A 26,848-nucleotide genomic window follows, 5' to 3' on the forward strand; every position below is an offset into this window, starting at 1 on the left:
TCGATGATGCTGTGATGTACGGGAAGGTGTCGAAGGTGAGTGGCTGTAGGATGACACAATATGACTTTGACAAAATTTCTAGTTGATGCGATGAATGGCAGTTGGCTCTAACTGTGGAAAAATGTAAGTTAATGCGGTTGAGCTGGAAGAACAAATCTGTAATGTTCGGATACAGTATAACTAGTGTCCTGCCTGGCGCAGTCACCTCCTTTAAACATCTGGGGTAACACTGCAAAGCGATATGAAATGGAACAAGCATGTGACAACTTTTGTATCCCGCCTGGATAGGCGGTGCGTGGGTCTGCTCCTGTGAACTGCTTCTGTAATATAGGCCGAGAGTAAAGGAAACGAGTAGGAGCAGGAGAAGTGAAGCACTTCGGTACTGTATGTAACTTTAACACTTTTCATAGAGTCAAAGAAACAAGTAAATATCAAATGCATACATAACTTAGGCTAGGATGGGCACGTAGGTGTGAAGCCGTAGTCCATGTCTAATCCTGTGAAGTTAGGATGACTGTTCTGTATAATCTCAAAACTAACAAATACTCGTTGCTGTCCGAACTTTAACTGAACGTAACTAATACAAAGTCTCAATAGCAAGCCATCCCACTCGGTAGTAGAAGCGATATTTCCGGGCCGTCTGCTCTTGATGAAAAGGGAGAAATCAAGACGGCACTCCCTGAGCTCCACAGCGTCAGCCAGAGGGCGCTGTGGTCGGCGTAGTTACATCTACGGCTACATCTACATGGATACTCTGCAAATCACATTTAAGTGCCTGGCAGAGGGTTCATCGAACCACCTTCACAATTTTCTATTATTCCAATCTCGTATAGCGCATGGGAAGAATGAACACCTATAGTTAGTGTGGTGTCACCGCCAGACACCACACTTGCTAGGTGGTAGCCTTTAAATCGGCCGCGGTCCGTTAGTATACGTCGGACCCGCGTGTCGCCACTATCAGTGATTGCAGACCGAGCGCCGCCACACGGCAGGTCTAGAGAGACTTCCTAGACTCGCCCCAGTTGTACAGCCAACTTTGCTAGCGATGGTTCACTGACTAACTACGCTCTCATTTGCCGAGACGATAGTTAGCATAGCCTTCAGCTACGTCATTTGCTACGACCTAGCAAGGCTCCATTACCAGTCACTACTGATGCTGTAAAACATGTACCGTCAAGAGCGATGTTCACCAATTATGGATTAAAGTTAAATATTCCCGAAGCTACGTACGCTTTTTGCTAGTCTCAATTCCTTGTCCTGTTCCAGACCTCACGCCAGCCTGCGTGAGCTTAAACGCGTGCCTTTCGGCTTCCTTATAGTGGGTTGGCTGTCTAGCCAATCCACAACAGTTAGTCTTCTCTCGTAGTGCCAATTTACGAGAGCGTGCACCTACGTTGCGGCATCATAACTATCGACGCCACAAGAACAGTGGTAGGGAAGGCGAAAGGTCCACTTCAGTTTATTGGGGGAATTTTAGGAAAGTGTGGTTCATCTGTATAGAAGGCCGCATATAGGCCACTAGTATGACCTATTCTTGAGTACTGCTCGTGTGCTTTGGATCCGCACCAGGTCGGATTAAAGGAAGAAATCGATGCAATTCAGAGACAGTCTGCTAGATTTGTTGTCGGTAGGTTCGAGCAACAGGCAAATGCTATGGAGGTGCTTCGGGAACTCAAACGGGAATTCCTGGAAAGAAGGTGACATACTTTTCGAAGAACAATACTGAGAAAATTTAGAGAACCGGCATTGAAGGTGACTGCAGAGCGATCCTACTGCTGCCAACATACGTTTCGCGTAGGGATCACGAAGATAAGATACTAGAAATTAGGACTCATACGGAGGCATACAGACAATCGTTTTTCCCTCGCTCTGTCTGCGAGTGGAACAGCAAAGGAAATGCCAAGTAGTGGTACAGGATATCCTCCGTCACGCACCTTACTATGGCTTGCGGAGTAGATATGTAAAAAAAAAAAGCACTCCGTCTTCAGGCCACTAGTGGCCTACCGGGACCATCCGACCGCCGAGTCATCCTCAGTGGAGGATGCGGATAGAAGGGGCGTGGGGTCAGCACACCGCTCTCCCAGTCGTTATAACGGTATTCTTGACCGAAGCCGCTACTATTCGGTCGAGTAGTTCCTCAATTGGCATGACGAGGCTGACTGCACCCCGAAAAATGGCGACAGCGCATGGCGGCCTGGATGGTCACCCATCCAAGTGCCGACCACGTCCGACAGCGCTTAACTTCGGTGATCTCACGAGAATCGGTGTATCCACTGCGGCAAGGCCGTTGCCCCAGTATCTATGTGGATGCAGAAATCACAAAACGCCTAACTTTAAATTTCTGGATGCTGAGACTGAACAATTATTAGAATCTGCCTTTACTTTTATCCAGGCTCTCTCTTTATATGTGACACAACAGTAAATTTGCTGTAATCAGGTTATTTATAAGGAACTATTCCGTATGAGACATGCTTTAGAACTGTTATCGTAACACATTCAATGTCCCATTGAGTAAGCTGTATTATGAGAGTGTTTTCCATCTTACGAAATTTCGTTTCGAGCTTGCAGTTTTTTGGTCTATTATTTCAACACCAGTTTGACGTTGGGTACATATTTTGAGACTCACTAGACTGCATAAAAGCAAGCATTTCTTTTCATTTGACTTCAGCGTTTAAGAACGACTCATATGAAATGCTTATTGCCACCATGGGCTCTCAGAATTGTGAATTCCCACACAGACTGTGCCATTCTTTCGCAGCTAGAGAGGAGTGACGTCTACCAACGAGAGACTTATTCAGATACTAACAGTTAATGGTACTTGACAGAATGTGCGCAAAATTTACTCGTTTTATGTCTTATCTGTCTGAGCCGAGCGTTCCTCACCCGCCGGCGGACATAACCCGGCGGTTGCGGTGATGATCTCGAGTTCAGGAGTTCGCTGTTTGTCTCTGTTTAGAGGTGATCCTCGTTGACATTATGTCGCCTCAAAAATGTTTCAGCGTATTTCAGGCATTACTGTCGGTCAATCTTGGCGTTAGAATCCTCTTTGTGCCTTTAGAACTTATACGTAGACATAGCCAGATTCACACAATGCAAAACTGAATTCGGAGTTAATGACCGCCATGTTGAGGGCCATTATACAGACAACAATAACAATGACAACGACGAGAAGCACATTTACTCGAGAGTATAGCAAAAATGATATTTATTGGCGTTTATCAACATTGTCAATGACAATGTGACAAACTTTTGCAGTAACTTGTTGTGGATTCTGAAATGATTCTGGATTTATCTAGTCGCAGTTGGAGTCAGATGAAGGAGAATTCTAATTCTCAGTTTTACCTGAGGACTTAGTATCATTCGATAACGTGTGTAGTGAAATGAAATGATAACTTCAATTTAGTCGTACGATGTGGGTTCCAAATTAATGGTAGGTGCAAATCGTTTTGCAACCTATGCTTTGTATAATTAATGGGTGTTGAATAATTACTAACGTGGATCAGCTGGAGTTCTTAAACATATGGTTCAATTGGCTCTGAGCACTATGGGACTTAACATCTCAGGTCATTAGTCCCCTAGAACCTAGAAATACTTAAACCTAACGAACCTAAGAATATCACACACATCCATGCCCGAGGCAGGATTCGAACCTGCGACCGTAGCAGTCGCGCGGTTCCGGAGTGTAGCGCCTAGAACCGCTCGGTCACCGTGGCCGGCTCTAAACATATGTGAAGAATAACAGCAGATACGATAAACAGCCTGAGAGGTTCACACAAATGTCTAGCAAACTATGTTATCATAGCCTTTAGGAATTACATTAATTACATCTCAAAAATTCGTATGAAAAATGTATAAACTTGGGGAACTAAGGTTATTCTACAGTCCTCTGCATACTATTCGTGAATATATGTTAGAAAAACAATTGGTTTTAGCAACAGCCGCAACATAGCTTTCGCTTATCATATGCCCCATTTGTGACCGTTTGTGTAAAATAATTTACTTGAAGTTGACATTCGATCAGATATTGACAGGTTTCAGTCCATTAATGTGGCGAAAAGACAGAATTTCTATCGATTCAGCAATGAGTTACAGTTCTCTTTTCGTTTATTTAGATGTGGGTGGTGCGTTTTGAGCTTGTAGTTAGACTGAAGCGAGTAATGTTTCGTGGTTTTAAATCTGAGTACTCGGCGGAAAAATAGCTTTATATTCTGCTCACAGGCAAATTATAAATTAACTTTACTGTACATCACAACGAATGAAAGCTCGAAACACGTAGTTTACACCTAAGCAAAGTTCCAAATTCTGATGCAATCCTTTGCTACATTTTACGTGTTAAGAAAAGTCCCGTCTGCCGTGCACGCAGAATCGTTGGCAAAGTACAGACAGATTAAAGCAGATTTTAGTCCACTGCTATCATTGTGGACGAAAGACACGGACGATACGTGCTCGAAATTTTAAATCCGTTCGACGAAAGGCACGGCTTAAGTTACAGGGGAGGGTTATCGACATCAGTTTCATTTGCACCCTGCGGTGTTCCATTCACAGATAAATGGAAGAAGAAAAAATTTTGTTAGGCGCGCCCGAGGCAAGGCGGATGTGTTGTTGCGGCTACGATGCAAAGGCAGAGAGAGGTACCTGTGTAAACCGCGTGCCGGGAGCTACACAGCAGGTTCCACAGCTTGCCTCTCATGTCCCGCGCTCGCGGCTCCCTGGCTCATACTGGCTGCTGCTGCTGCGGCCGCGCGAGCGCCGCACGCGAATAGCTCTGCGCCCCACCATGCCGCTTTAACGTGTCACGTATGCGGCGGCGCAGAACGTCCTCTTTAAAAGGCGCCGCGGCCGCTTTCGGTGCAGCCGTCCGCCATCTTCCGACGCCGGTTATCTCCAAAATGCACCGAAGCACCACCCGCCGGATTCGCCCCATCGGCTTGCGTCGTCTGGAGACCGAGTCTAGACTAGTCGGCCTTGCCGCCGCTCGTCGTCACCGAACGCTAGACTTCAGCAGCCGGAACGCGTGCCGCTCAGGCAGCGGGGCAACGATCACTACGTTTAAACTGCAGATCTCGTCGCACGCAACGTCTGCATTCTGACAAGGGAAGAAAATGGTTCAAATGGCTCTGAGCACTATGGGACTTAACTTCTGAGGTCGTCAGTCCCCTAGAACTTAGAACTACAGGGTTATTACAAATGATTGAAGCGATTTCACAGCTCTACAATAACTTTATTATTTGACATATTTTCACAATGCTTTGCACACACATACAAAAACTCAAAAAGTTTTTTTAGGCATTCACAAATCTTCGATATGTGCTCCTTTAGTGATTCGGCAGACATCAAGTCGATAATCAAGTTCCTCTCACACTCGGCGCAGCATGTCCCCATCAATGAGTTCGAAAGCATCGTTGATGCGAGCTCGCAGTTCTGGTATGTTTCTTGGTAGAGGAGGTTTAAACACTGAATCTTTCACATAACCCCACAGAAAGAGATCGCATGGGGTTAAGTCGGGAGAGCGTGGAGGCCCTGACATGAATTGCTGATCATGATCTCCAACACGACCGATCCATCGGTTTTCCAATCTCCTGTTTAAGAAATGCCGAACATCATGATGGAAGTGCGGTGCAGCACCATCCTGTTGATAGATGAAGTCGGCGCTGTCGGTCTCCAGTTGTGGCATGAACCAATTTTCCGCGGGCTACGCGTGAAACTTGCCCGCACGCGTTCAACCGTTTCTTCGCTCACTGCAGGCCGACCCGTTGATAACCCCTTACAGAGACATCCAGAAGCTTTAAACTGCGCATACCATCGCCGAATGGAGTTAGCAGTTGGTGGATATTTGTTGAACTTCGTCCTGAAGTGTCGTTGCACTGTTATGACTGACTGATGTGAGTGCATTTCAAGCACGACATATGCTTTCTCGGCTCCTGTCGCCATTTTGTCTCACTGCGCTCTCGAGCGCTCTGGCGGCAGAAACCTGAAGTGCGGCTTCAGCCGAACAAAACTTTATGAGTTTTTCTACGTATCTGTAGTGTGTCGTGACCATATGTCAATGAATGGAGCTACAGTGAATTTATGAAATCGCTTCAATCATTTGTAATAGCCCTGTACTTAAACCTAACTAACCCAAGGACATCACACACATCCATGCCCGAGGCAGGATTCGAACCTGCGACCGTAGCGGTCACGCGGTTCCAGACTGTAGAGCCTAGAACCGCACAGCCACCCCGGCCGGCTGACAAGGCAACCTCCACATCGCACCTCCCCCCCCCCCCCCTCTGATTTAGTTCCAAGTTCGCACAGTGGATCGGCCTTGAAAAACTGAACACAGATCAATCGAGAAAAGAGGAAGAAGTTGTGTGGAACTACGAAAAAAATAAGCAAAATATACAAACTGAGTAGTCCTTGTGCAAGATAAGCAACAACAAGGAGAATGTTAGCTCAGGAGTGCCATGATCCCGTGGTTAACGTGAACATCTCCGGAACGAGAGGCCCTTGGTTCAAGACTTCCCTCGAGTGAAAATTTTACTTTCTTTATTTTCGCAAAGTTATGATCTGTCCGTTCGTTCATTAACATCTCTGTTCACTGTAATAAGTTTAGTGTCTGTGTTTTGCGACCGCACCGCAAAACAGTGCGATTAGTAGACCAAATGACGTGCCTCTCCAATGGGAACCGAAAACATTTGATCGCAAGGTCATAGGTCAACCGATTCCTCCACAGGAAAACACGTCTGATATATTATATACGACACTAGTGACGGCATGTCCGTCACATGACAGGAATATGTTGTCGACCCACCTAACTTGTACACTTGGCGAATGGGTAAAAAGATTCTTCTACCTTGCCCGATTTAGGTTTTCTTGTGGATACATACTACGGCGCAGTTACCTCGCATCAGACGGAAGGACAGATAATAATTGTCTGAAAATAAAAAATTAAACTTTTCACGCGAGGGAAGACTTGCACCTCGTACCGCAGATGCTCACGCTAACCACGGGACCACGGCGCTCCTGAGCTCACATTCTCCTCGATGTCGCTTATCTTGCGCATGGACTACTCAGTTTGTATATTTTGCTTATTTTTTTCATAGTTCCACACAACTTCTTCCTCTTTTCTCGATTGATCTGTGTTCAGTTTTTCAAGGCCTATCCACTGTGCCAACTTACAACTAAATCTGAGGGGGTTGCGATGAGGATTTTCTGTTGTGGATTGGCAAGACTGCCAACCCACTATGACAGGAATCCGAAAGGCACGCGTTTAAACTCACGCAGGCTGGCGTGAGGTCTGGAACAGGACAAGGAATTGAGACTAGCAAAAAACGTACGTATCTTCTGGAATACTTAACTTTAATCCATAATTGGTGAACATCGCTCTTGACGGTACATGTTTTACAGCATCAATAGTAACTGGTAATGGCGCCTTGATAGGTCGTAACAAATGACGTAGCTGAAGGCTATGCTAACTATCGTCTCGGCAAATGAGAGCGTAATTTGTCAGTGAACCATCGCTAGCAAAGTCGGCTGCACAACTGGGGCGAGTGCTAGGAAGGCTCTCCAGACCTGCCGTGTGGCGGCGTTCGGTCTGCAATCACTGATAGTGGCGACACGCGGGTCCGACGTATACTAACGGACCGCGGCCGATTTAAAGGCTACCACCTAGCAAGTGTGGTGTCTGGCGGTGACACCACAGGTTCCCTTGTGAGTAACATTCAAAACGAAATACGCTAGTTGGCACCTATCAATAAGAGTGCGCGGCTGTTGCGCATGCGCAGTTGTGCACCGACGCGGGCTGCCACACAGAAGGCGAGCTATTTAGCTTACAACGGAGGGCGATTCCGATGTATCGCAGACAGACCAACAGAGAAGGTGATACCTCCCGTATATTAACCCCTCTTCCATTTCGCACGGCTGCCCGCAGATCAACAAAGAAGCATCGGAAGTATCAGTCACCGGTGCCATTGAGGGTGTTGCGCACCTGACGCCTGCGCCAGAACGCGAGCGTGTGCGCATGCGCGGATACCGCGCGCGGTGCGCAGTCAGTAGCCGAGTGGCTGTGGGTCATCAAACAATGAGACACTTATAGATGCTGACGTCGTGCGCGACAGAGTACAAGGGCCAATAATGTTGCAGAAAAAGTTTCAGTAATGTATTTTGTTCCGCGAGTCGTACTCGGCTGATGTCACTGTCCTCTCGGCCAGTATGAGTACACAAAACTTTTATGGAGCGTACAGGAGCACACCTGCTCCACCTCATCAGCCTGTTGCATTCACAAGTGCAATTGTGCATCCACAACAGTCGTTCTACTGCGGAGGCCGGCGCTACGACAGTTTCTTTCACGATTAATGAAACTGGAATGCGCTTTCGCGTATTATCTGGCACATAGGACGTTGGCCGATAATGTTGATGTCATGTGTCAAAAGAACTGCAATTGAAACCTACTATGAGCCTCCGTTGTCTGGGGGTAGCGTGGTTGGCTCGTACACGGGATGTAGTGGGTTAGAATCTACCTGGAGTATGGATCTAATTTCTAAACTTGCCGTTCTTATTTAATATATGTTCTATGTTACACAACCGTTACGCTCTAATTTAATATGCTGCTCAGTCAAATGGCTCTGAGCACTATGGGAACTTCTGAGGTCATCAGTCCCCTAGAACTTAGAACTACTTAAACCTAATTAACCTAAGGACATTACACACATCCATGCCCGAGGCAGGATTCGAACCTGCGACTGTAGCGGTCGCGGGGTTCCAGACTGTAGCGCGTAGAACTGTTCGGCTGCTCCGGCCGGCGCTGCTCAGTCTCTAAATTTACTGTTTGATTGTAAAATACGGTCCATTACGGGAAGTACTATTGATATGATTCTGTTGCTAAGTTGCTAATAAATTAAAGAATAAACGAATAAAAAAATAAAAATGAAAATTGGAAGTGATAGGTTCCGAACATGCATCGTATCGGAGGACGAGAAGGAGTAAGAGGAAATTTCCGGTGAGCCGTCCAGTCTGTGGATGCGGGCTGGTTCCCCTTATTCCGCCTCAGCGACACTATGTCGGCGATTGCTGCGAAAACAAGTTCTCCACGTACGCGTACACCACCATTACTCTACCACGCAAACATAGAGGTTACACTCGTCTAGTGTGAGACGTTCCCTGGGGGGTCCACCGGGGTCCTAACCGCACAATAACCCTGGGTTCGGTGTGGGGCGGCAGAGTGGTGAAGTGGACTGCGATAGTCGTCGTGGGGTTGTGGAACACTGCGGCTGCAGCGGGGACGGAGCCTCTCCGTCGTTTCTAGGTTCCCGGTTAACATAAAATACAATACAAGAGGAAATGAGTGTTTAACGTCCCGTAGACAGCGAGGTCATTAGAGGCGGAGCACAAGTTCGGATTAGGAAAAGATGGAGAAGGAAATCGGCCGTGCCCTTTAAAAAGAACCATCCCGACATTTGCCTTAAGTGATTTAGGGATCATCACGGTAAACCTAAATCTGGATGGCTGGACGCGGGTTTGAAGTGTCGTCCTCTGAATGCGAGTCCGGTGTGCTAACCACTGCGCTACCTCGCTCGGTCGTATCGTATCAGTCCCTGCTTTTCTTACATCAGTGTAAAACATTAGCTCAGTCTGGATACCACAAAAGAAGTATAAACGCTGTCACCTGTCAAAAAGAATTACAGAAGTCTAAACCCAGGTGATGAGGGTGCTATTTCAAATCGCCTCCTCACGAAATTGAGATTAGTACAATATTTTATCTACTTCTCTGATTCGCATGGCATTGCTGGATTCATTACTAAATGCCAAATAAAACGGGATCAACTACTTTGTTGGCAGTGCAGATAGTTCATTATCCCACACACCCCACTAACATTCTCTTTAATAATATAATAAGTGATATCGCCAGCTTAATATCTCGCACATTGTAGAGCGTTGATATGCCGTGACATTGATCTCAATTTTAGAAAGTGCTTCGTGTTTCTTATTTCACTAAAACAGATTAAATATACTGTTTTCACCAGTTACTGAAAAAAAAATTATAGAATGTTAATAACTAGGGAAAAATTAAAGCAACTGACACACAAGATGTGTACGTTGTTACTGTTGCACCACGGCGTAGTTTGGAGCGTTGAATCACCTGGGAGGCCAATGTAGCAAAACGACGTCACAGTTAGAGAGGTGTCGTCATTATGGTGTCGCTATGAAGTAAGAAGACGTATTAATACTGCAGGAGTACTTATTCAGTTGCAAAATACGCCCGCCATCACTTCTGAAAAGCGAAGTTGAGACACCTTTCAGCTACAACAGGGGACCCAGAAAAGGCCGGCCAGCTGAAGTCACGGTGACGAGCGGGTGTGCCAGCATGATTTGGTTTCCAGGTTTAAGTTCTGGCAAGAGGAAATTACTAGCTGGCCTGGTTCGCGTAAGTAGTACACTCTCTCAGAGTGCGCTCAGATGTTCTCAGTCAGTATACAGATGTGTAGCTGGTGCCAGGCTAAGCCCCCAGCGCCAGATTCTAACTTTAAGATGAAGACTGTTCGCAGTACACGGAGATGCAACCAATCACCTACTCCGCCCGTTCTGGACCATCTTTTCGCTGACCAACACACAGGATTTAACGAATGAGGGGTAGGTTACTTTTAGAGGTGGGAGAATGGTTAAATGTTAGTCTTCTGTTCTCCACACGTCATGGTAACAATTCTTTAACACAGGTGTGTCCAGAAGCTACAGGCATCTGCCTGAACAGAAGGTTGTACGAGGTGCATTCAAGTTCTAAGGCCTCCGATTTTTTTTCTAATTAACTAATCACCCGAAATCGATGAAACTGGCGTTACTTCTCGACGTAATCGCCCTGCAGACGTACACATTTTTCACAACGCTGACGCCATGATTCCATGGCAGCGGCGAAGGCTTCTTTAGGAGTCTGTTTTGACCACTGCAAAATCGCTGAGGCAATAGCAGCACGGCTGGTGAATGTGCGGCCACGGAGAGGGTCTTTCACCGTTGGAAAAAGCCAAAAGTCACTAGGAGCCAGGTCAGGTGAGTAGGGAGCATGAGGAATCACTTCAAAGTTGTTATCACGAAGAAACTGTTGCGTAACGTTAGCTCGATGTGAGGGTGCGTTGTCTCGGTGAAACAGCACACGCGCAGCCCTTCCCGGACGTTTTTGTTTCAGTGCAGAAAGGAATTTGTTCTTCAAAACATTTTCGTAGGATGCACCTGTTACCATAGTGCCCTTTGGAACGCAATGGGTAAGGATTACGCCCTTGCTGTCCCAGAACATGGACACCATCATTTTTGCAGCACTGGCGGTTACCCGAAATTTTTTTGGTGGCGGTGAATCTGTGTGCTTCCATTGAGCTGACTGGCGCTTTGTTTCTGGATTGAAAAATGGCATCCACGTCTCATCCATTGTCACAACCGACGAAAAGAAAGTCCCATTCATGCTGTCATTGCGCGTCAATATTGCTCGGCAACATGCCACACGGGCAGCCATGTGGTCGTCCGTCAGCATTCGTGGCACCCACCTGGATGACACTTTTCGCATTTTCAGGTCGTCATGCAGGATTGTGTGCACAGAACCCACAGAAATGCCAACTCTGGAGGCGATCTGTTCAACAGTCATTCAGCGATCCCCCAAAACAATTCTCTCACTTTCTCGATCATGTTGTCAGACCGGCTTGTGCGAGCCTGAGGTTGTTTCGGTTTGTTGTCACACAATGTTCTGCCTTCATTAAACTGTCGCACCCACGAACGCACTTTCGACACATCCATAACTCCATCACCACATGTCTCCTTCAACTGTCGATGAATTTCAATTCGTTTCACACCACGCAAATTCAGAAAACGAATGATTGCACGCTGTTCAAGTAAGGAAAACGTCGCCATTTTAAGTATTTAAAACAGTTCTCATTCTCGCCGCTGGCGGTAAAATTCCATCTGCCGTACGGTGCTGCCATCTCTGGGACGTATTGACAATGAACGCGGCCTCATTTTAAAACAATGCGCATGTTTCTATCTCTTTCCAGTCCGGAGAAAAAAATTCGGAGGCCTTAGAACTTGAATGCACCTCGTATGTGGCTACCCAGCATTCTCGCGACACCGAGTCACACACTGGCTGAGTACCTCCTGTGTTGTCCACCTCCCTGGCGGACTGATAGCTGCCTGACAGCCCTTTCACCCCCCTTCGGACCTTCTGGACCACCTTTTCACTGACTAGCACCCAGGATTTAACAAATGAGAGGTAGCTCACTTTCAGAGGTGGAAGGATGGTTAAATGTTAGTCTTCCGCTCTTCACGCGCCGTGGTAACAATTTCTTGAGACAGGTGTGTCAAGGGAAAGTTTCAGTCAAGGACAAAGAAGTTATTTGCTGTTATGCGCTTCACAGGATCGGAGCGCAACTGCTCACCGACCAAAGTCTGTCCTTGTTGAGATAATAAGCAGGGCGATATCATCACGAACTGAGCTCAGTAAGCTTTATGAAGAAGGCGTGGCGCCATTTGTATGGCGCTTACTACAGCATGGATCCACAGCAGATCGACTGAGGACCGTTTTCTTTACGAATGATTACCAGTTTAGTACCAGTCCATGATTCCTTGATACAGAGACATGTTGGGAGCTTGTCGTATCTCCTTGAAAGGGGTGCCTTCGGACGAGACTGCGCCGTTGTGTAGGGTGGAATACATTTGCGTGGACGCACAGATCTGTATGACTATCCACAAGTAAGGTGAGTACGCAGAGACACAAGATCACATGCGCGGTGCATATGTGTAGGTGTTTGTCGGTGGCTGACGTCATTGGCAGTGGATGACACGGCTGCCGGTTGCTACTTAAGCCACCCCCCCCCCCCACCTCCCCAGGGCCAGTAGGAGAAGCTTCGCTTTGCTTTTAGATTAACGTCGAGCGGTTAAAGGCGCTACAGTCTGGAACCGCACGACCGCTACGGTCGCAGATTCGAATCCTGCCTCGGGCATGGATGTGTGTGATGTCCTTAGGTTAGTTAGGTTTAAGTAGTTCTAAGTTCTAGGGGACTTATGACCACAGCAGTTGAGTCCCATAGTGCTCAGAGCCATTTTATAGATTTACGTCGGTACAATAGGAGACGCCTCTATCATACAAAAGAGCAACATGAAACCATCCAGTTCAGCATTTGCAGAAGCCAATGCATCCAGCATGAATCCCACAGAGCCTCTGGGCGTGTCTCAAAAGGGTGTTGTTGCGCACCACATCCCCCCCCCCACCCCCCCACCCCCCACCCACGCAACCTCTTGGCACACTGACAGCAGTATTCTAACAAGAATGGTATAAACAACCTACCAAGATCATAAATACGAAAACAACAACATTGTACATCTTTATCAGAGAGTTTTCCAGTGAAAAGTTTTCAGCATTTCTCTTACATTCTCTCGTCAGTTAAACAATCCTGTGACCATTCGTGCCTTCCTTTTTCGTATACGATCGCTATCACCAAACATTTCATTCTGGTATAAACCTCATATACTTAAATAGTATTCCAGGATGGACTGTATACCCCATCAATCCAAGAAGTATCGACACTGGATTAATACAAAACAGAAAAAAGTTAAAAGTGGATTTTAATGCACAGGTGTTCTACATAGTCTCCCCCACTTCAGTATAACGCACAAAACGTTCATACCGTCATACTAAACTCTCAGAAAGTCCTTCTTTGGAATGTTGTTCATCTCTCGCGTCACACTGGCTCGAACGTCGGTTATACCGTCAAAGCGTCGACCCTTCGTGTGAATTTCTGCACTTCGTTGTTTTTCGTTAGGTTCATATTGATAACGACGAGACTCGTTATTCGTGATTTTTTTTTCAGAAAAGAATTGTCCCCATTTTGCATTTCAGTCAAGTCGCGGCAGGTATCCACATGACGTTGTTATTGCTCGGGAGTCAGGGCGTGCGGGACAAAATTTACACTCACTTTTCTCCAAAACATTGTAGATAATTTCTTGAACACTTGATTTAGAGATGTTGTTCCATTGAGATTTGTGAAAACAACGTTCACGCATTACGGCTGCACGTCACTACTTAACACTATCTGCACACAGTTACTTGTCGAATGCACGACTGTTGTTTACATTTCTTAGTTCAAGCTGCTGCTGTTGTTACTGCACTGACGTCGCTTACACGCCAGGAATAAAATCGGCATCTGCACTTTCAGGACTCTCTTTTTATGGGTAAAACTGCGCTTTACAACTATCCTACTAGCAAATAAAAACCCGCAGTTACCAATGCTTACAACTGTGCTTATGTCATAAGTCCATTTCCTATACCAGTTAATTGCTATTTCAGCGTATTTGCGAAACGTGACTGATTTTTAGTTGTATAGTGTAAGCCTGTTCCATTTTCACGTAGTAGGTAGTTGCCAGTCTCTGCTAAACTTTATATTTGTGTACATTGGAGGTATTTGCCAGTCTCGCACCAAGCTGATACATTCACAAGGAGTAACAAGATATGACTACATTCTTTATCAGAGTACACCTTTCCATAGAGGAACATATCTGCTACGAAAATTCTGAATCTGCAACCAGTAGTATCCGCTAACTCATTCATGTTTAAGGTGAACAGTCTTGAGGTATGACAACTGTGAATATAGGAAGTTTTGAATGTAGAATAACGTGTTGTTCTCTACCAGTCAATTTACTTGAAGAATTAAAGGAATATGTAGTGCGTCTACAATGGAGGCTACATACAAAACTGAACAAGATTCACACGAGAACCATACGGGCCGGCCGGGCGGTTCTAGGCGCTTCAGTCTGGAACCGCGCGACCGCTACGGTCGCAGGTTCGAATCCTGCCTCGAGCATGGATGTGTGTGATGTCCTTAAGTTAGTTAGGTTTAAGTAGTTCTGAGTTCTAGGGGACTGATGACCTCAGCAGTTAAATCCGATAGTGCTCAGAGCCATTTTCTTTAACCGTACGGATGAGATAAAAAAAAAAAAATAAAGCGAGTTCGGAGGCTATAGACATTTTTACCACTCCCTCCGTACACGAATGAAATACTGAAGCAGCTATCGCTATGCACTGCCAGTGGCTTACAGTGAATACATTGCGTCCAACTTAAACGTAGACACTTCTAGTACGTTATAAATGTTTCAGGCTACCGTTATAAATTTATAGTGAGCGATGGTACAACAACGAGCTAGTATTTCTTCCGTGAGGTTGAGGTAACTTTTTTATCTACCTAGGATTTGGACCAGCTCTGTTTTTTTATGTAAAAAATGTATCGGAAGACGGCGATACCTACTCGTATGTTAAGTGCAGATGCAGAAAAGACCACTGAAAGCGTACGATGATCAATATTCGTACCCTCATGAATTGATCTGTGTCTCAGTTGACTTGGTATTCATGACAGTTAAATGAACTAGATAATATGCAACGAGTTCCTGTATTACGTTACGATTTCATTAACTTCATGTGCGCTATTAGTATAAACTTATCACTTTACTATAACCCACACTAATTCGCGCAGACGAGAGAACTCATAGAGTGAATGAACTCTTGCTTTGACTGGACACACCTTTCTCCCTTTCTTTTTAAGCCTTTCGCGACTATAACGACAAGATTTCGATAAACCTCGACGTTACACAGTCGGTGGTCTGGCTACTTGCCCCGACCTGTGTAAAAGACGAGAACTTCCGGTAGCCTAGTTTGTAGAGCGCTGCAAGGTTGCCGCAAAGGGGTAGCGAAGGCGATGACCTCTCCCCTCTTGAACTGCAGAGTGAACCAACAGTTCGATAATCACGGCTGCGGGGTGTTCCTGCTGTCAATAACAATTCCTCAAAGGTGCTTGCTAGGCGTAATTTCCTAATTACAAACCAAAATTAACATTTTATAATCTAAACAGAAATCTTGATTTGGAAATGGAAATACACAATTTGCGTGAAAATCTTAAATTTTCGCAATTTCGCTGATGGCGTAAAGAACAATGCTCAGAGAGTAAGTGCCAGGCTAAGAACCTCAATGTCTCTTGTTTGATCCATAGCCGGCCTTAGGATTCACCTTTATCAGTGCTTTAGTAATGCGATAGGTGCCAAGTTGCAACTTGGTTCGGAGACGACCTTAAACAACAGATGTCCCTGTAGATGACTATTTAATTCAGCTCAAAGGTCAGAGGAAGGCAACGGTATAATTTGAGACGTTATGACCATGCATCATAAATAACTGTGGTGTCCAATCCAACCTTTGTTTTGATGACAGCTTTCCCTTTGTTACATAATTTGAGAGTTATCAAAAAATAACGCAACAAATTATTCGAGGTAGACAATAAAAATAATTTAAGCATCAAATTAATAAAATTTCACTATTAACAAGAAACAGATATTCTATGGCGCAATCTCGAGCTGCAGTAATGTTTTTAAACTTTTGTTCACACGTTCCGACATGGTCGCGAATGGAAAAATGATCCGAAAATGTAGAGTAAATTTCCTTATTTCACAATATTTGTGATCATAGACGTAAAATAAAGAAATTTATTTTAAACTCTCTGGCAGGTTAAAACTGTATGCCACTCTGAAAACGGAAATAGGATCCTTCCAATCGTCTTACTGTTATCCAGGCGTGCCTTATTACTAAAATAAAATTTCAGTATGCCAGTATCATTATCCTTCAGTGTCTTGAACCGAACCGGGCAGAATGCCTGGATAGCTCTGTCAGACAGATCGCTGACAGTTAAAGCCAAGACTCTGGGTTTCACCTCAGGTTTGTTACAGAAGCTTAACCTCTTACAAATTTTCGTTACAACGTACACACGACAGCTACACTACGAGCACCAGAGAAAAAATAGTCGCCATCTGACCAACAAAGTCAAACAACTCCACGGCGTTTGATAACGCATCTGAACGTTGACTGCAAAGTTACTGAGTGTAGAAGACATCATTACAACCATTCTTGCCACAGCAAGCCACGCAAGTCGGACAGGTCTGGCACGCTATTCTAAGCGGTCGCAGAGATTTTCATTGAGATTAAGTCCGGGCCAGTCAATACGTGTCCTGTTTCTCAAGTTTCTTACGTCATGTAACAGTATACGCGGAGGGTACTTTGTATAACACAGTCACTTCTCCCCTTCCCTTTTCCAACAACGACTGTTCCGCGAGAAGAACGATGATTGTTGAGCCTCCTTTGTGAATTTACCTTCATGACCTTTTCACCAGATATACGTACTGGGAAGCAACATATTTGTTGGCCCTTCCTGGAACAAATTTACGGTATATGCAGGGCTGGGTCAGAAATGAAAGTGACAGAGATGGGAGCTTCAGGTGGTCAAACGTTTGGAAAAAATAGCATTTTTGGCTCGTGTTGGTCGGGGCATGATTATTTTGTGTTAGAGTACTTTCCAGGCAGTTGTTGGCGCAGCTATAAGAGTGCAGGGTGGTAAGCCGAGGGTCGTGGGATTTAGTCATTGTGTGGAAACTTTTTTAATTTTTTTAAATTTTCGATTTTTAATCACGCTGCAAATAAACCGATATAATGCTCATTATACTGTATCTATTAATATTTTCGTAAAATACATGAAAAGGAAAGGCAAAATAAAATGTGGTGTATGACTTCAAGGGAAAATATAGAACTGTCGTCATAACTTCATCAAAAATCTGGAAACTTAGAAGGACTTTTATACAAAAGATTTTTTACTGGTATGATTAAACCTTAACTGCAACAGAACAAATTTCTTCTGTCAGTTGACCAATGGGAAGAATCGACAATTAAATGACGAGACATTTCAAAACGAAGAAGAATTGCAATCATGCTGTATTAAAGTAATTCCCCCCGTACAAATCCACCTGCTAGTGCAACCCTGCGATGTCTTATTATCACCACGTAAAGAATTTGTTCATAAAGCTGGGAAACTGTCCTTATCTCATCGAGGGACGAAAAGAATTCGCATCCCGATAAGGCTTCGTCAAAATACATTCCATTGCCAATATTTGGTGAAGTCATGAGTTACGTGTGGATTTCTGTCACAATGTGTAATTAGAGAGCACCTTTTGTGAATGTAAACCATGTTTGTTTTCCCACAGAAACTTTGAAAGCACTATGTGATTGTAAAAATGCGGCGTTCATAACATATGCAAGAGACCAATAGAATTACTACTTTCCTTGTTACGATAAACATCACCACAGCATGTGTAAATCATCAACTGTAAAATAATAAAAGTATCTAATTTTATACAGAGTGAGTCACAAACTAATGCCATCAAGAATAGCTCCGAAAGTATGACAGGAGCTTAAAAAGTTTTTGGGACAAAAGTTGCATGGGACAACGGGAGCCACAATACGACGTTGGTTTTTTGTTGCTAGGTGGCGTCGCTTCAGAGATATGATGGTCAACTTCGTTTTTTCTTTTTTTTTAATGGGATGCAATAGTTTGGTACTTATTTTCCGATAGCGGCTATCGAGACGAGTCCAATTATGTGTAACAGTAAGGTCTTTGAAGGTCAACGAAGGTCACAAAGGTGGCATGAACGTCCATTTTCAGAAGGTGTTCTAAGTGACGACCACTGGTATCAATGCAGTGCTGCAATCTTCTTATCATGGATTGAGTGGTTTTCTTTATCACACCGGCACTTATCGAAGCACATGCTCTGACAATTCTCTCTCGCATAACTTCAGGTGTAGTTGGAATGTCTTTATAAACAATGTCTTTTACGAATCCCGACAAGAAAAGATCCAGAGGCAAGTCTGGCGAACGAGCCGGTCACGACACATCTCCGCGTCCTATCTAACGATTTGGGAATTGTCTCTGACACTCATTTCTAGCCATCAGCGAAAAATGTGCCGGACACCCATCGTGATGATACCACATTCTGTTCCTTGCTCCTAAAGGTATTTCTTCCAATAACAGACCTAATGTTTCTTGCAGGAATGTGGTGTACTTCCTACCATTAAGATTTCCATCGCTGAAATAGAGGCACATAATTATGTCTTCCAGAATCCCACACCATACATTCACCAACCACGGTTTTAGGTGTGCAACTTGCCGCAGCCAACATGGATTTTCAGTTGCCCAGTAATGCATGTTATGCAAATTAACATTTCCATGGTTCGTGAATGTAGCCTCGTCAGTAAATAAAATCAAATTAAGAAATGTTTCATCTCGCTGAATCTGAAGTTGAGCCCATCGGCAGAATTCAATGCAACACATACAATCCGTACCAGTTAATTCCTGGTGGAGACTGATATGGTAACGATGATATTTATGGCGATGCAGAACACAAACAACACTGCTCTGGCTCATGCCAGATTCCCTTGCGATTTTACGCGAACTAACACAGGGATCTCGAACCTCAGTGGCAACAGTACCAATTTCCGTTTCCTCGTTAGTAACTTTCCTTTGCCGGATATGTTTCCGATGCGTTAAAGATCCAGTTGTTCTCAATTTATCATACATATATTTAAATGTACGACGTGTAGGATGAGTACGTTGAGGATACCTTTCAGCGTATAAGTCTCTAGCTCTCACTGAATTTCGTTGGCATTCTCCGTAAATGAGAAGCATATCGACTTATTCTACAAAGGAATACATTATTCACATTCGCTTGATTTGACGATACTAGTATAACCGTTCCTATTAGTGTTGTATTGCGAAACCATCGAATGGTGTTTATATGCCAATGGCACATTAGATGGATACGCAGTATTTGGCGAATATTTACTATTTGCACGAAATACGAGACAGAATTGTCTGAGCATTTGCCTCGATAAGTGCCAAAGTGATAAGGAATATCACTCAATGCATGATAAGAAGATTGCAGCACTGCACTTATACCAATGGTCATCACTGAGAGCACCTTCTGTAAATGGACGTTCATGCCACCTTTGTGATCTTCGTTGCTCATCAAAGACTTTACTGTTACATATCATTAGATTCGTCTCTATAGACACTGTCAGAAAATAAGTACCAAACTACAGCATCCCATTAAAAAAAATTGACCTTGATATCTGTGAAGCGATCCCACCTAGCAACAAAACCCAACGACATATTATTGCCCCCGTTGTCCCATGCAACATTTGTCCACAAACTTTTCAGCTCCTGTCACACGTTCGGAATTATTCTAGGTGGCAATAGTTAGTGACTCACCCTGTATACGACGTTCTCGTGTCTGATTTACAATCTCTTTTTGGAAATTTATTTGCAATTTCTAAATCCTTTCACCTTCCCTTTTTATGCTTATGATGAAAATATTAATAAATACAATACATTGCACATATTTCGGTGTATTTGCTGTTGTGGTGGGGCGTATTGTAAGACCTTCGGTACACACACCATCAGATTATTTGACTTGTCGCTCTAACGAAGTAGGCGAGTGTCATCAATATGTCTCGTGGTCTTATCGTGGCGTGTTTATCTTCTGCCGTTAGGTCAGACGATAGAAATGCCACTTGCACGCTTAGAGTTGCAGATTGACAGTGACCAACTTTAAACAGAACTTGATTACTTTTCACACACATTTATTAAAATAATAAAAAGCACAGAAATTACTTAACTTGATTCAGGATACTGTTTATAATTGACAATCTGAAGTTCCTTTGGTCTTGGTACGTTAATCTTATTCTCACATATCTCTGATACTTGACAAAGTGTCTATACATTTCTCTTCATGGCTATGTACAGGAATATGATAATCTTATTAGGCGCAGACTGAAACTTGACTACAGACTAATGCAGATAAATGAAGACTGGTACGGACTAATGCAGACTGATGCCGACTAATCGGAGGTCTGTACACTCGTTATAATACCTCGAGCGTTCAGGTATCACTGCGCGAGTGTGATCCGCAAGGAGAAAAGGTTCTTCGTTAGCAGCAATCTCATTGGCTGCGTTACATATTAATACGCGGATTGGCGGAAGCAGAATTTGGTCCGTCTCTAAGACAGCGCCATCTCGTAGTGCGGGGACGGACGAGCGCTGCGCCTGCGCTGTTGTGCTTAGCGGGGCGCGCTCTAGTGGGAAAGTTGTGTACGCGCTGACTACGCGGAACTATGTACACAACAGCTGTGTTAATAACTTAAAAATTGAAAATAAAAAATAGGAGAAGATTGCACATACAGACTCGACCCCACGATCCTCCGTTATCATTTTGTCCTCTTTCCGCTGCGCTAACCGTTGCCTCAAACTTGCCTTAACAAGAACGGCTGACATCTCACCGATCTGCGCCAAAAATGATATTTTTCTATACTTTTTTTCATAGAAAATTCCGCACTGGCTGTATGAATGATTTTTTCATACAGCCAGTGCGGAATTTTCTTTGAAAAAATGTCGAAGATTGGCTGTGGTTGCCCGCCCTACAAAACAACATTTTTCTGTACGTTTGGCCAGTTGGAGATCCCACTTCTGTCACTTTCATTTCTGGCGAAGCCCTGCATATACCATAAATCTTGACAAAATCGGTGACGAGGAGTAGTCGCGGTCCCCTTGATAGGCATAAGACATGGCCGCCAGCCAGCTGCCCAAGAGACTAAATACGGGTCGTTCACTCAAGGCGCTCATAAAAGTGCCCCCCCCTCCCCCCCAATTTTAAACCCGGCCATCTGCACCATCTGGCAACACTGTAGGATGCGGAAGTGTCTTACGGAAGTGTTGTGTGCTCGAGATGTTTAAACCGCATTTCGGCTATCTGTTAATGATATCACTACGATGGAACGTCAAAGATAACTTGAGTCACTTTCTAACAGGCCAGTAAGAGCAAAACCTCCCAGAAACATTACCGCGAAAGAGTTTGTGGCTGCGTCAAGATCAGAACAATTTACGCTCGAGAGTTTCCTCGCTCTACAGCGGCCACTGACCATTCGCGGCCGGCTCCTTGGCACCAGCCGCCATGCGACCAGGTGATTGCGGCACGATGCACTTCGGCACGTTTCTGCTCTTGCATTGTTAGCGTAAAATTGCTTTTTAGTACAGTTTGATTTTCCGCTCGAAACAACTTCGATGAATCGATTGGGCACTATGCAGCTGCACAAGTCGCGTAGGTTGCTATGAGTGTATTTATCAACTACCATTTTCTTATTTGAAGCTCTACTATTTTCCGTGCAGTTACGTATTGTATTTTGCATACTACAGTCTTATGACAGTTTCTTAAGCGTTATAACACAGAGTCGCAATAGAAAAATGTCTAACATTTGCGGCGTATTGTTTCCTTTAGTTTTAATGGGATAGTGCAGGTACTGGAAGCAACTCGAAACATTTCTATGAAGTGAGGGGCGAGTGTTATCGAACAGATCACGTCAGGAAAGGATTTTTAAATGTTTTGTTTCAAGAAAAATTGTTCTGCCATGAATAATCTTCAACTTTCAGGAAGTCTCGACAATATGCGATGAACTGTGACATTTGCATTTAGCAGGCTACTTGGATGTAGGAGTGCTGCACATTCTAATTCAAAGCAACAAAAATCAAAGGGGTGACTATTCCTATCTTTTTGCTTGAACGTCACATTTCGCTCATTGAACATTCCTATGCAGTATTGTTACTGATGACAAGTTATGAAGTCTGTACGTTATTTTCTTCACAAGAAATTAATGGCTGAGACCTAATAAAAGACATTTTCACGAGCAAAAGGCCCCTGCAGAGGAGTTCGGAATGCACAACACTTACCATTGGGCAGCGGTCATGTGTTTTGTTAGGGTTCATCCATTAATTCTCTCTTAAGAAGTTAACGCAAAGGTATCGTAAATTGCCACCAGTAACAATATTGCATAGAAATTTTCAATGTGCGAAATGATGACGTTCAAGCAAAAATTTAGTAATAGTCTCCCCTTTTAGTTTTGTTACTTTGAATTATAATACGCAATACTAATACACCAAAACTCTGTACCTAGCCTATTGGATGCAAATTCAGTTCCTCATATATGTCAATTTTCGAGACTTCCTGAATGTGGAAAACCATTCATGCCACAACGATTTTCCTTGAAACAGAAAAAGCCTTTCCAGTCATGATTTGCTCGATAGCACTTACCCAACATACGATACAAATGTTTCGAGCTGCTTCCGCCTCCTGCACGACTCCATTAATCCCAAAACGAACAATACGTTGGATTCAAATGGTTCAAATGGCTCTCAGCACTATGCGACTTAACCTCTGAGGTCATCAGTCGCCTAGAACTTAGAACTACTTAAACCTAACTAACCTAAGGACATCACACACATCCATGCCCGAGGCAGGTTTCGAACCTGCGACAGGTCGTTCGGCTCCAGACTGTAGCGCCTAGAACCGCACGGCCACTCCGGCCGGCCAATACGTTGGAAATGTTTAACTTTTTCCATTTGTGACTCTATTTTATAACGCTTAAACAACCGTCATAAGGCCGAAGTACGCAAAATCCAATACGTAACTGCACGGCGAATACTAGAACTGCGAATAAAAAATTACAGTTGAGCAATACGCTTGTGGGAACCTACGCGTCTTGTGTAAATGTTCGTGATTTACATAAGTGACTAGGTGATAATCTGAGCAGCCCCCTTAGATTGTTTGCAGATGACGCTGTAATTTACCGTCTAGTAAAATCAACAGACGATCAATGCCAATTACAAAATGATCTAGAGAGAATTTCTGTATGGTGCGAAAAGTAGAAATTGGCACTAAACAAAGAAAAGTGCACATGGGTACTAACAGAAATCCGATAAATTTTGGGTATACGATAAATCGTACAAATCTAAGGGCTGTCAATTCGACTAAATACCTAGGAATTACAATTACGAGCAACTTAAATTGGAAAGACCACATAGATAATATTGCGGGGAAGGCGAAACAAAGACTGCGTTTTGTGGGCAGAACACTGAGAAGATGCGACAAACCCACTAAAGAGACAGCCTATATTACACTTGTCCGTCCTCTGCTGGAATACTGCTGCGCGGTATGGGATCCTTACCAGGTAGGATTGACGGAGGACATCGAAAAAGTGCAAAGAAGGGAGCTCGTTTCGTGTTATCGCGCAATAGGGGTGGAGTGTCACTGATATGATACGCGAGTTGGGGTGGCAGTCACTGAAACAAAGGCGGTTTTCTTTGCGGCGAGATCTATTTACGAAATTTCAATCGCCAACTTTCTCTTCCGAATTCGAAAATATTTTGTTGACACCCACCTACGAAGGGAGAAAAGATCATCATAATAAAATAAGAGAAATCAGAGCTCGAACGGAAAGCTTTAGGTGTTCCTTTTTCCCACGCGCCATTCGAGAGTGGAATAGTAGAGACGTAGTATGAAAATGGTTCGATGAACCCTCTGCCAGGCACGTAAGTGTAAATTCGCGTTTGAAAACGACAGTTCGCAATGCAGTGAGCAACAGGGCGACGTTCTGTCACCTCCTGAGGGCTTTTAATATCGATTCTAAGAGGTGGTGCTTTTGAAATGTTTTCCTCGGCCACCAACAAGAGAACTGTTTGATTTCAACGCTGAATTCGCGATTCTGATCTCCATCGCAAAGACGTCAAAAGTAGTGTTCCATTGTGGATAAGATGGGTTGTGACAACTTTTCCATCGTGTTGCACGTCCACAGTGGCAATAGGCAGAATTGTGGTGAAATTTGGTGCCAATGTGACATCATTAACCCACCCTACTCCTCATGTGAACTTCTGAACTGTGGCCTTTTTTCGCATGTGCAGAAACCTCTCTATTAGAAGCATCGCCGAGCCAGAGGGTAGCGTCGCAGGGCGCCCCGCTTTTGCATCATTACGGAAGAAGATTGTAGGCACCTTTAAGCCGAATTTCAAACTTATGCGTCGCAATGGAAGACAACTACGGGGTTTCGAAGAAGTTACATTTTTTGCGCAGGGTGTAAATTGTGAAATACTGTGGTCTCCCTTGGGATACGCTCGAAATTACTTTTACGTCTGAAGACTTCTCTTTGTTATGGATAACATCCTGATTCTGTTTGCTAGGAACTTCATGAGATACAGTACTCCACAGCGTATACGTATTGAAGCTGTCCTTAGAACCAGTGCAGGTGTACTGTAACAATTCCAAACCTGGCACAGAAAGCATTCTTAGCCACGCGTTGTGGCACACATACTTTCGTTTCTGGCCCAACTTGATTGTCTTTCGGCCGTAGTGCTGGCGCAAATATCTTGTGAGCTGAAATGCTTGTGATTCCTGGTAAACCTGAAGCCCAGTCGCTATATTACACATGTGAAATTTGCCACATACTTCACCGGATGAAATTTGGAGCATTCGATACTTCGTCATATCGGCATTGCACCCCTTGTTAAACTCGGCGAAAGAGACAGAAATTGCGCTACATGGTCTCCGTAGACACGCTAAACACTAATCTTCACTCCCCACGCAATTACCTTCCACTCTACATTGTTTTACGTCGTATCCAAGAGCCTCGATTTAGCTTTGACGGGCAGGTGCCTAATGTTTTGACTGGTGAACTTCTGAAAATATACACAAACATGTCTTACAGCCTCTTATTCCGCATCTTCACTTTACCGTTGAATACTCGCTAAAGACCGAGAGATAAAATTGGTCATGTCATCTTGCCGAATACTGTACTCCAGAAAGGAATCATCTAAATGTCGTACTATGAATATCAGCGGCGGAGACTATAGAAAGAGTGTTTCGTACGTGCCAGAGCTGTTAATGTGCTTGTACAAATTGCGAGACTTGAATCTGGATCAGTGCCACAACTGCAGCCTCAGTTGCACCTCGTAAACAGTGATATGTCTGCCCACTTCTCACACATTACGGTCCCTCAGCTGTGTTGACTATACAGACACAGATACATTACAGCCATTTAAAAAATTCAATTAACGCTTCTGTGGTTTGCCAGAAATCACTGCGTTACGTATTTGATTGTTTAAACAGTTTTCTCATGTCAGCCAGATCGTTACCGTCAGTAACAATTACGTTCTTTTCGCACTTCTACTCTGTTTCTACTTGCTGGGAAATGGTACTGTGTCAGGCTGTTTCGTAATACGTACTGTGCCTCAGAAACGATAACTTAGTTTTACGATCCTCAGAACCTATCGAATACAATATGGCCATAGGAAAGTGAATATATTTTCTGGGCACCGGAATTTGCAAAGGAATTTTTTCAGTGTCATTGCGGAAGGAAATGAACAAAAACGTTTTTATCTAAGACAGCTTGTAAGCAGGCTGTTTAGGTTTTTATGTTGGTAGCGCCACGTAGCGCTCTGTATGAAAATCACTGACTGTGCGGTGTGCAATCTGTGGCGGTTTTGTATTGTTGGAATATTCCCTATTGTAGTGTTGGGCAGCTGGATGTGAACAGCGCATAGCGTTGCTCAGTTGCAGGTGAGCCGCCAGCAGTGGTGGATGTGGGGAGAGATGGCAGAGTTTTGAGAGCGGACGATCTGGACGTGTGTCCGTCAGAAAAAGGAAATTTGTAAGACTTGATGTCATGATGACTTTTGAACATTATTAAGGTAAATACATTTTTTGTTCTCTACAAAATCTTTCATTTGCTAACTATGCCTATCAGTAGTTAGTGCCTTCAGTAGTTAGAATCTTTTATTTAGCTGGCAGTATTGGCGTACGCTGATTTGCAGTAGTTCAAGTAACGAGGATTTTTGTGAGGTAAGTGATTCATGAAAGGTATAGGTTATTGTTAGTCAGGGCCATTCTTTTGCAGGGATTATTGAAAGTCAGACTGCGTTGCGCTAAAAAAAAATATTGTGTGTCAGTTTACTGTTGATCAGAATAAGAAAAGAGAGAAATGTTTGAGTACGTTCAGTTTTGCTCAGCTGTTTGAAAATCAAATAACGTAAGAGGTTTACCTGCACAGTCATTCTTAATTTTTCTAAGGGTATTTTCAAGCTTTTCAATATATTTAGGCGAATTATTCGTAGGATGTGTAGTAGTATCTCATTAATTTTATTCACAAACCGGT

The 26,848-nt window shown here is 44.0% G+C and overlaps 1 protein-coding gene across 2 annotated transcripts in view; it reads right to left on the reverse strand.

Moving 5' to 3' along the window:
- The window catches only part of LOC126183785 (b(0,+)-type amino acid transporter 1), a 573,882-nt gene that overhangs the window by 311,023 nt on the left and 236,011 nt on the right, over positions 1-26,848 (reverse strand). The window contains exon 1 of one of the 2 annotated variants that reach the window (XM_049926021.1): positions 4,636-4,749. The exons of the other annotated variant lie outside the window; for it this stretch is intronic. Coding sequence (XP_049781978.1) covers positions 4,636-4,690 — 55 coding nt within the window. The 5' untranslated portion in view covers positions 4,691-4,749. Of the gene's footprint in view, positions 1-4,635; positions 4,750-26,848 lie in introns of those variants that run through there. 2 annotated transcript variants of the gene reach the window in all.

Source organism: Schistocerca cancellata, chromosome 4 (assembly GCF_023864275.1).
Source record: "Schistocerca cancellata isolate TAMUIC-IGC-003103 chromosome 4, iqSchCanc2.1, whole genome shotgun sequence".
NCBI classification, from domain to species: Eukaryota; Metazoa; Arthropoda; class Insecta; order Orthoptera; family Acrididae; genus Schistocerca; species Schistocerca cancellata.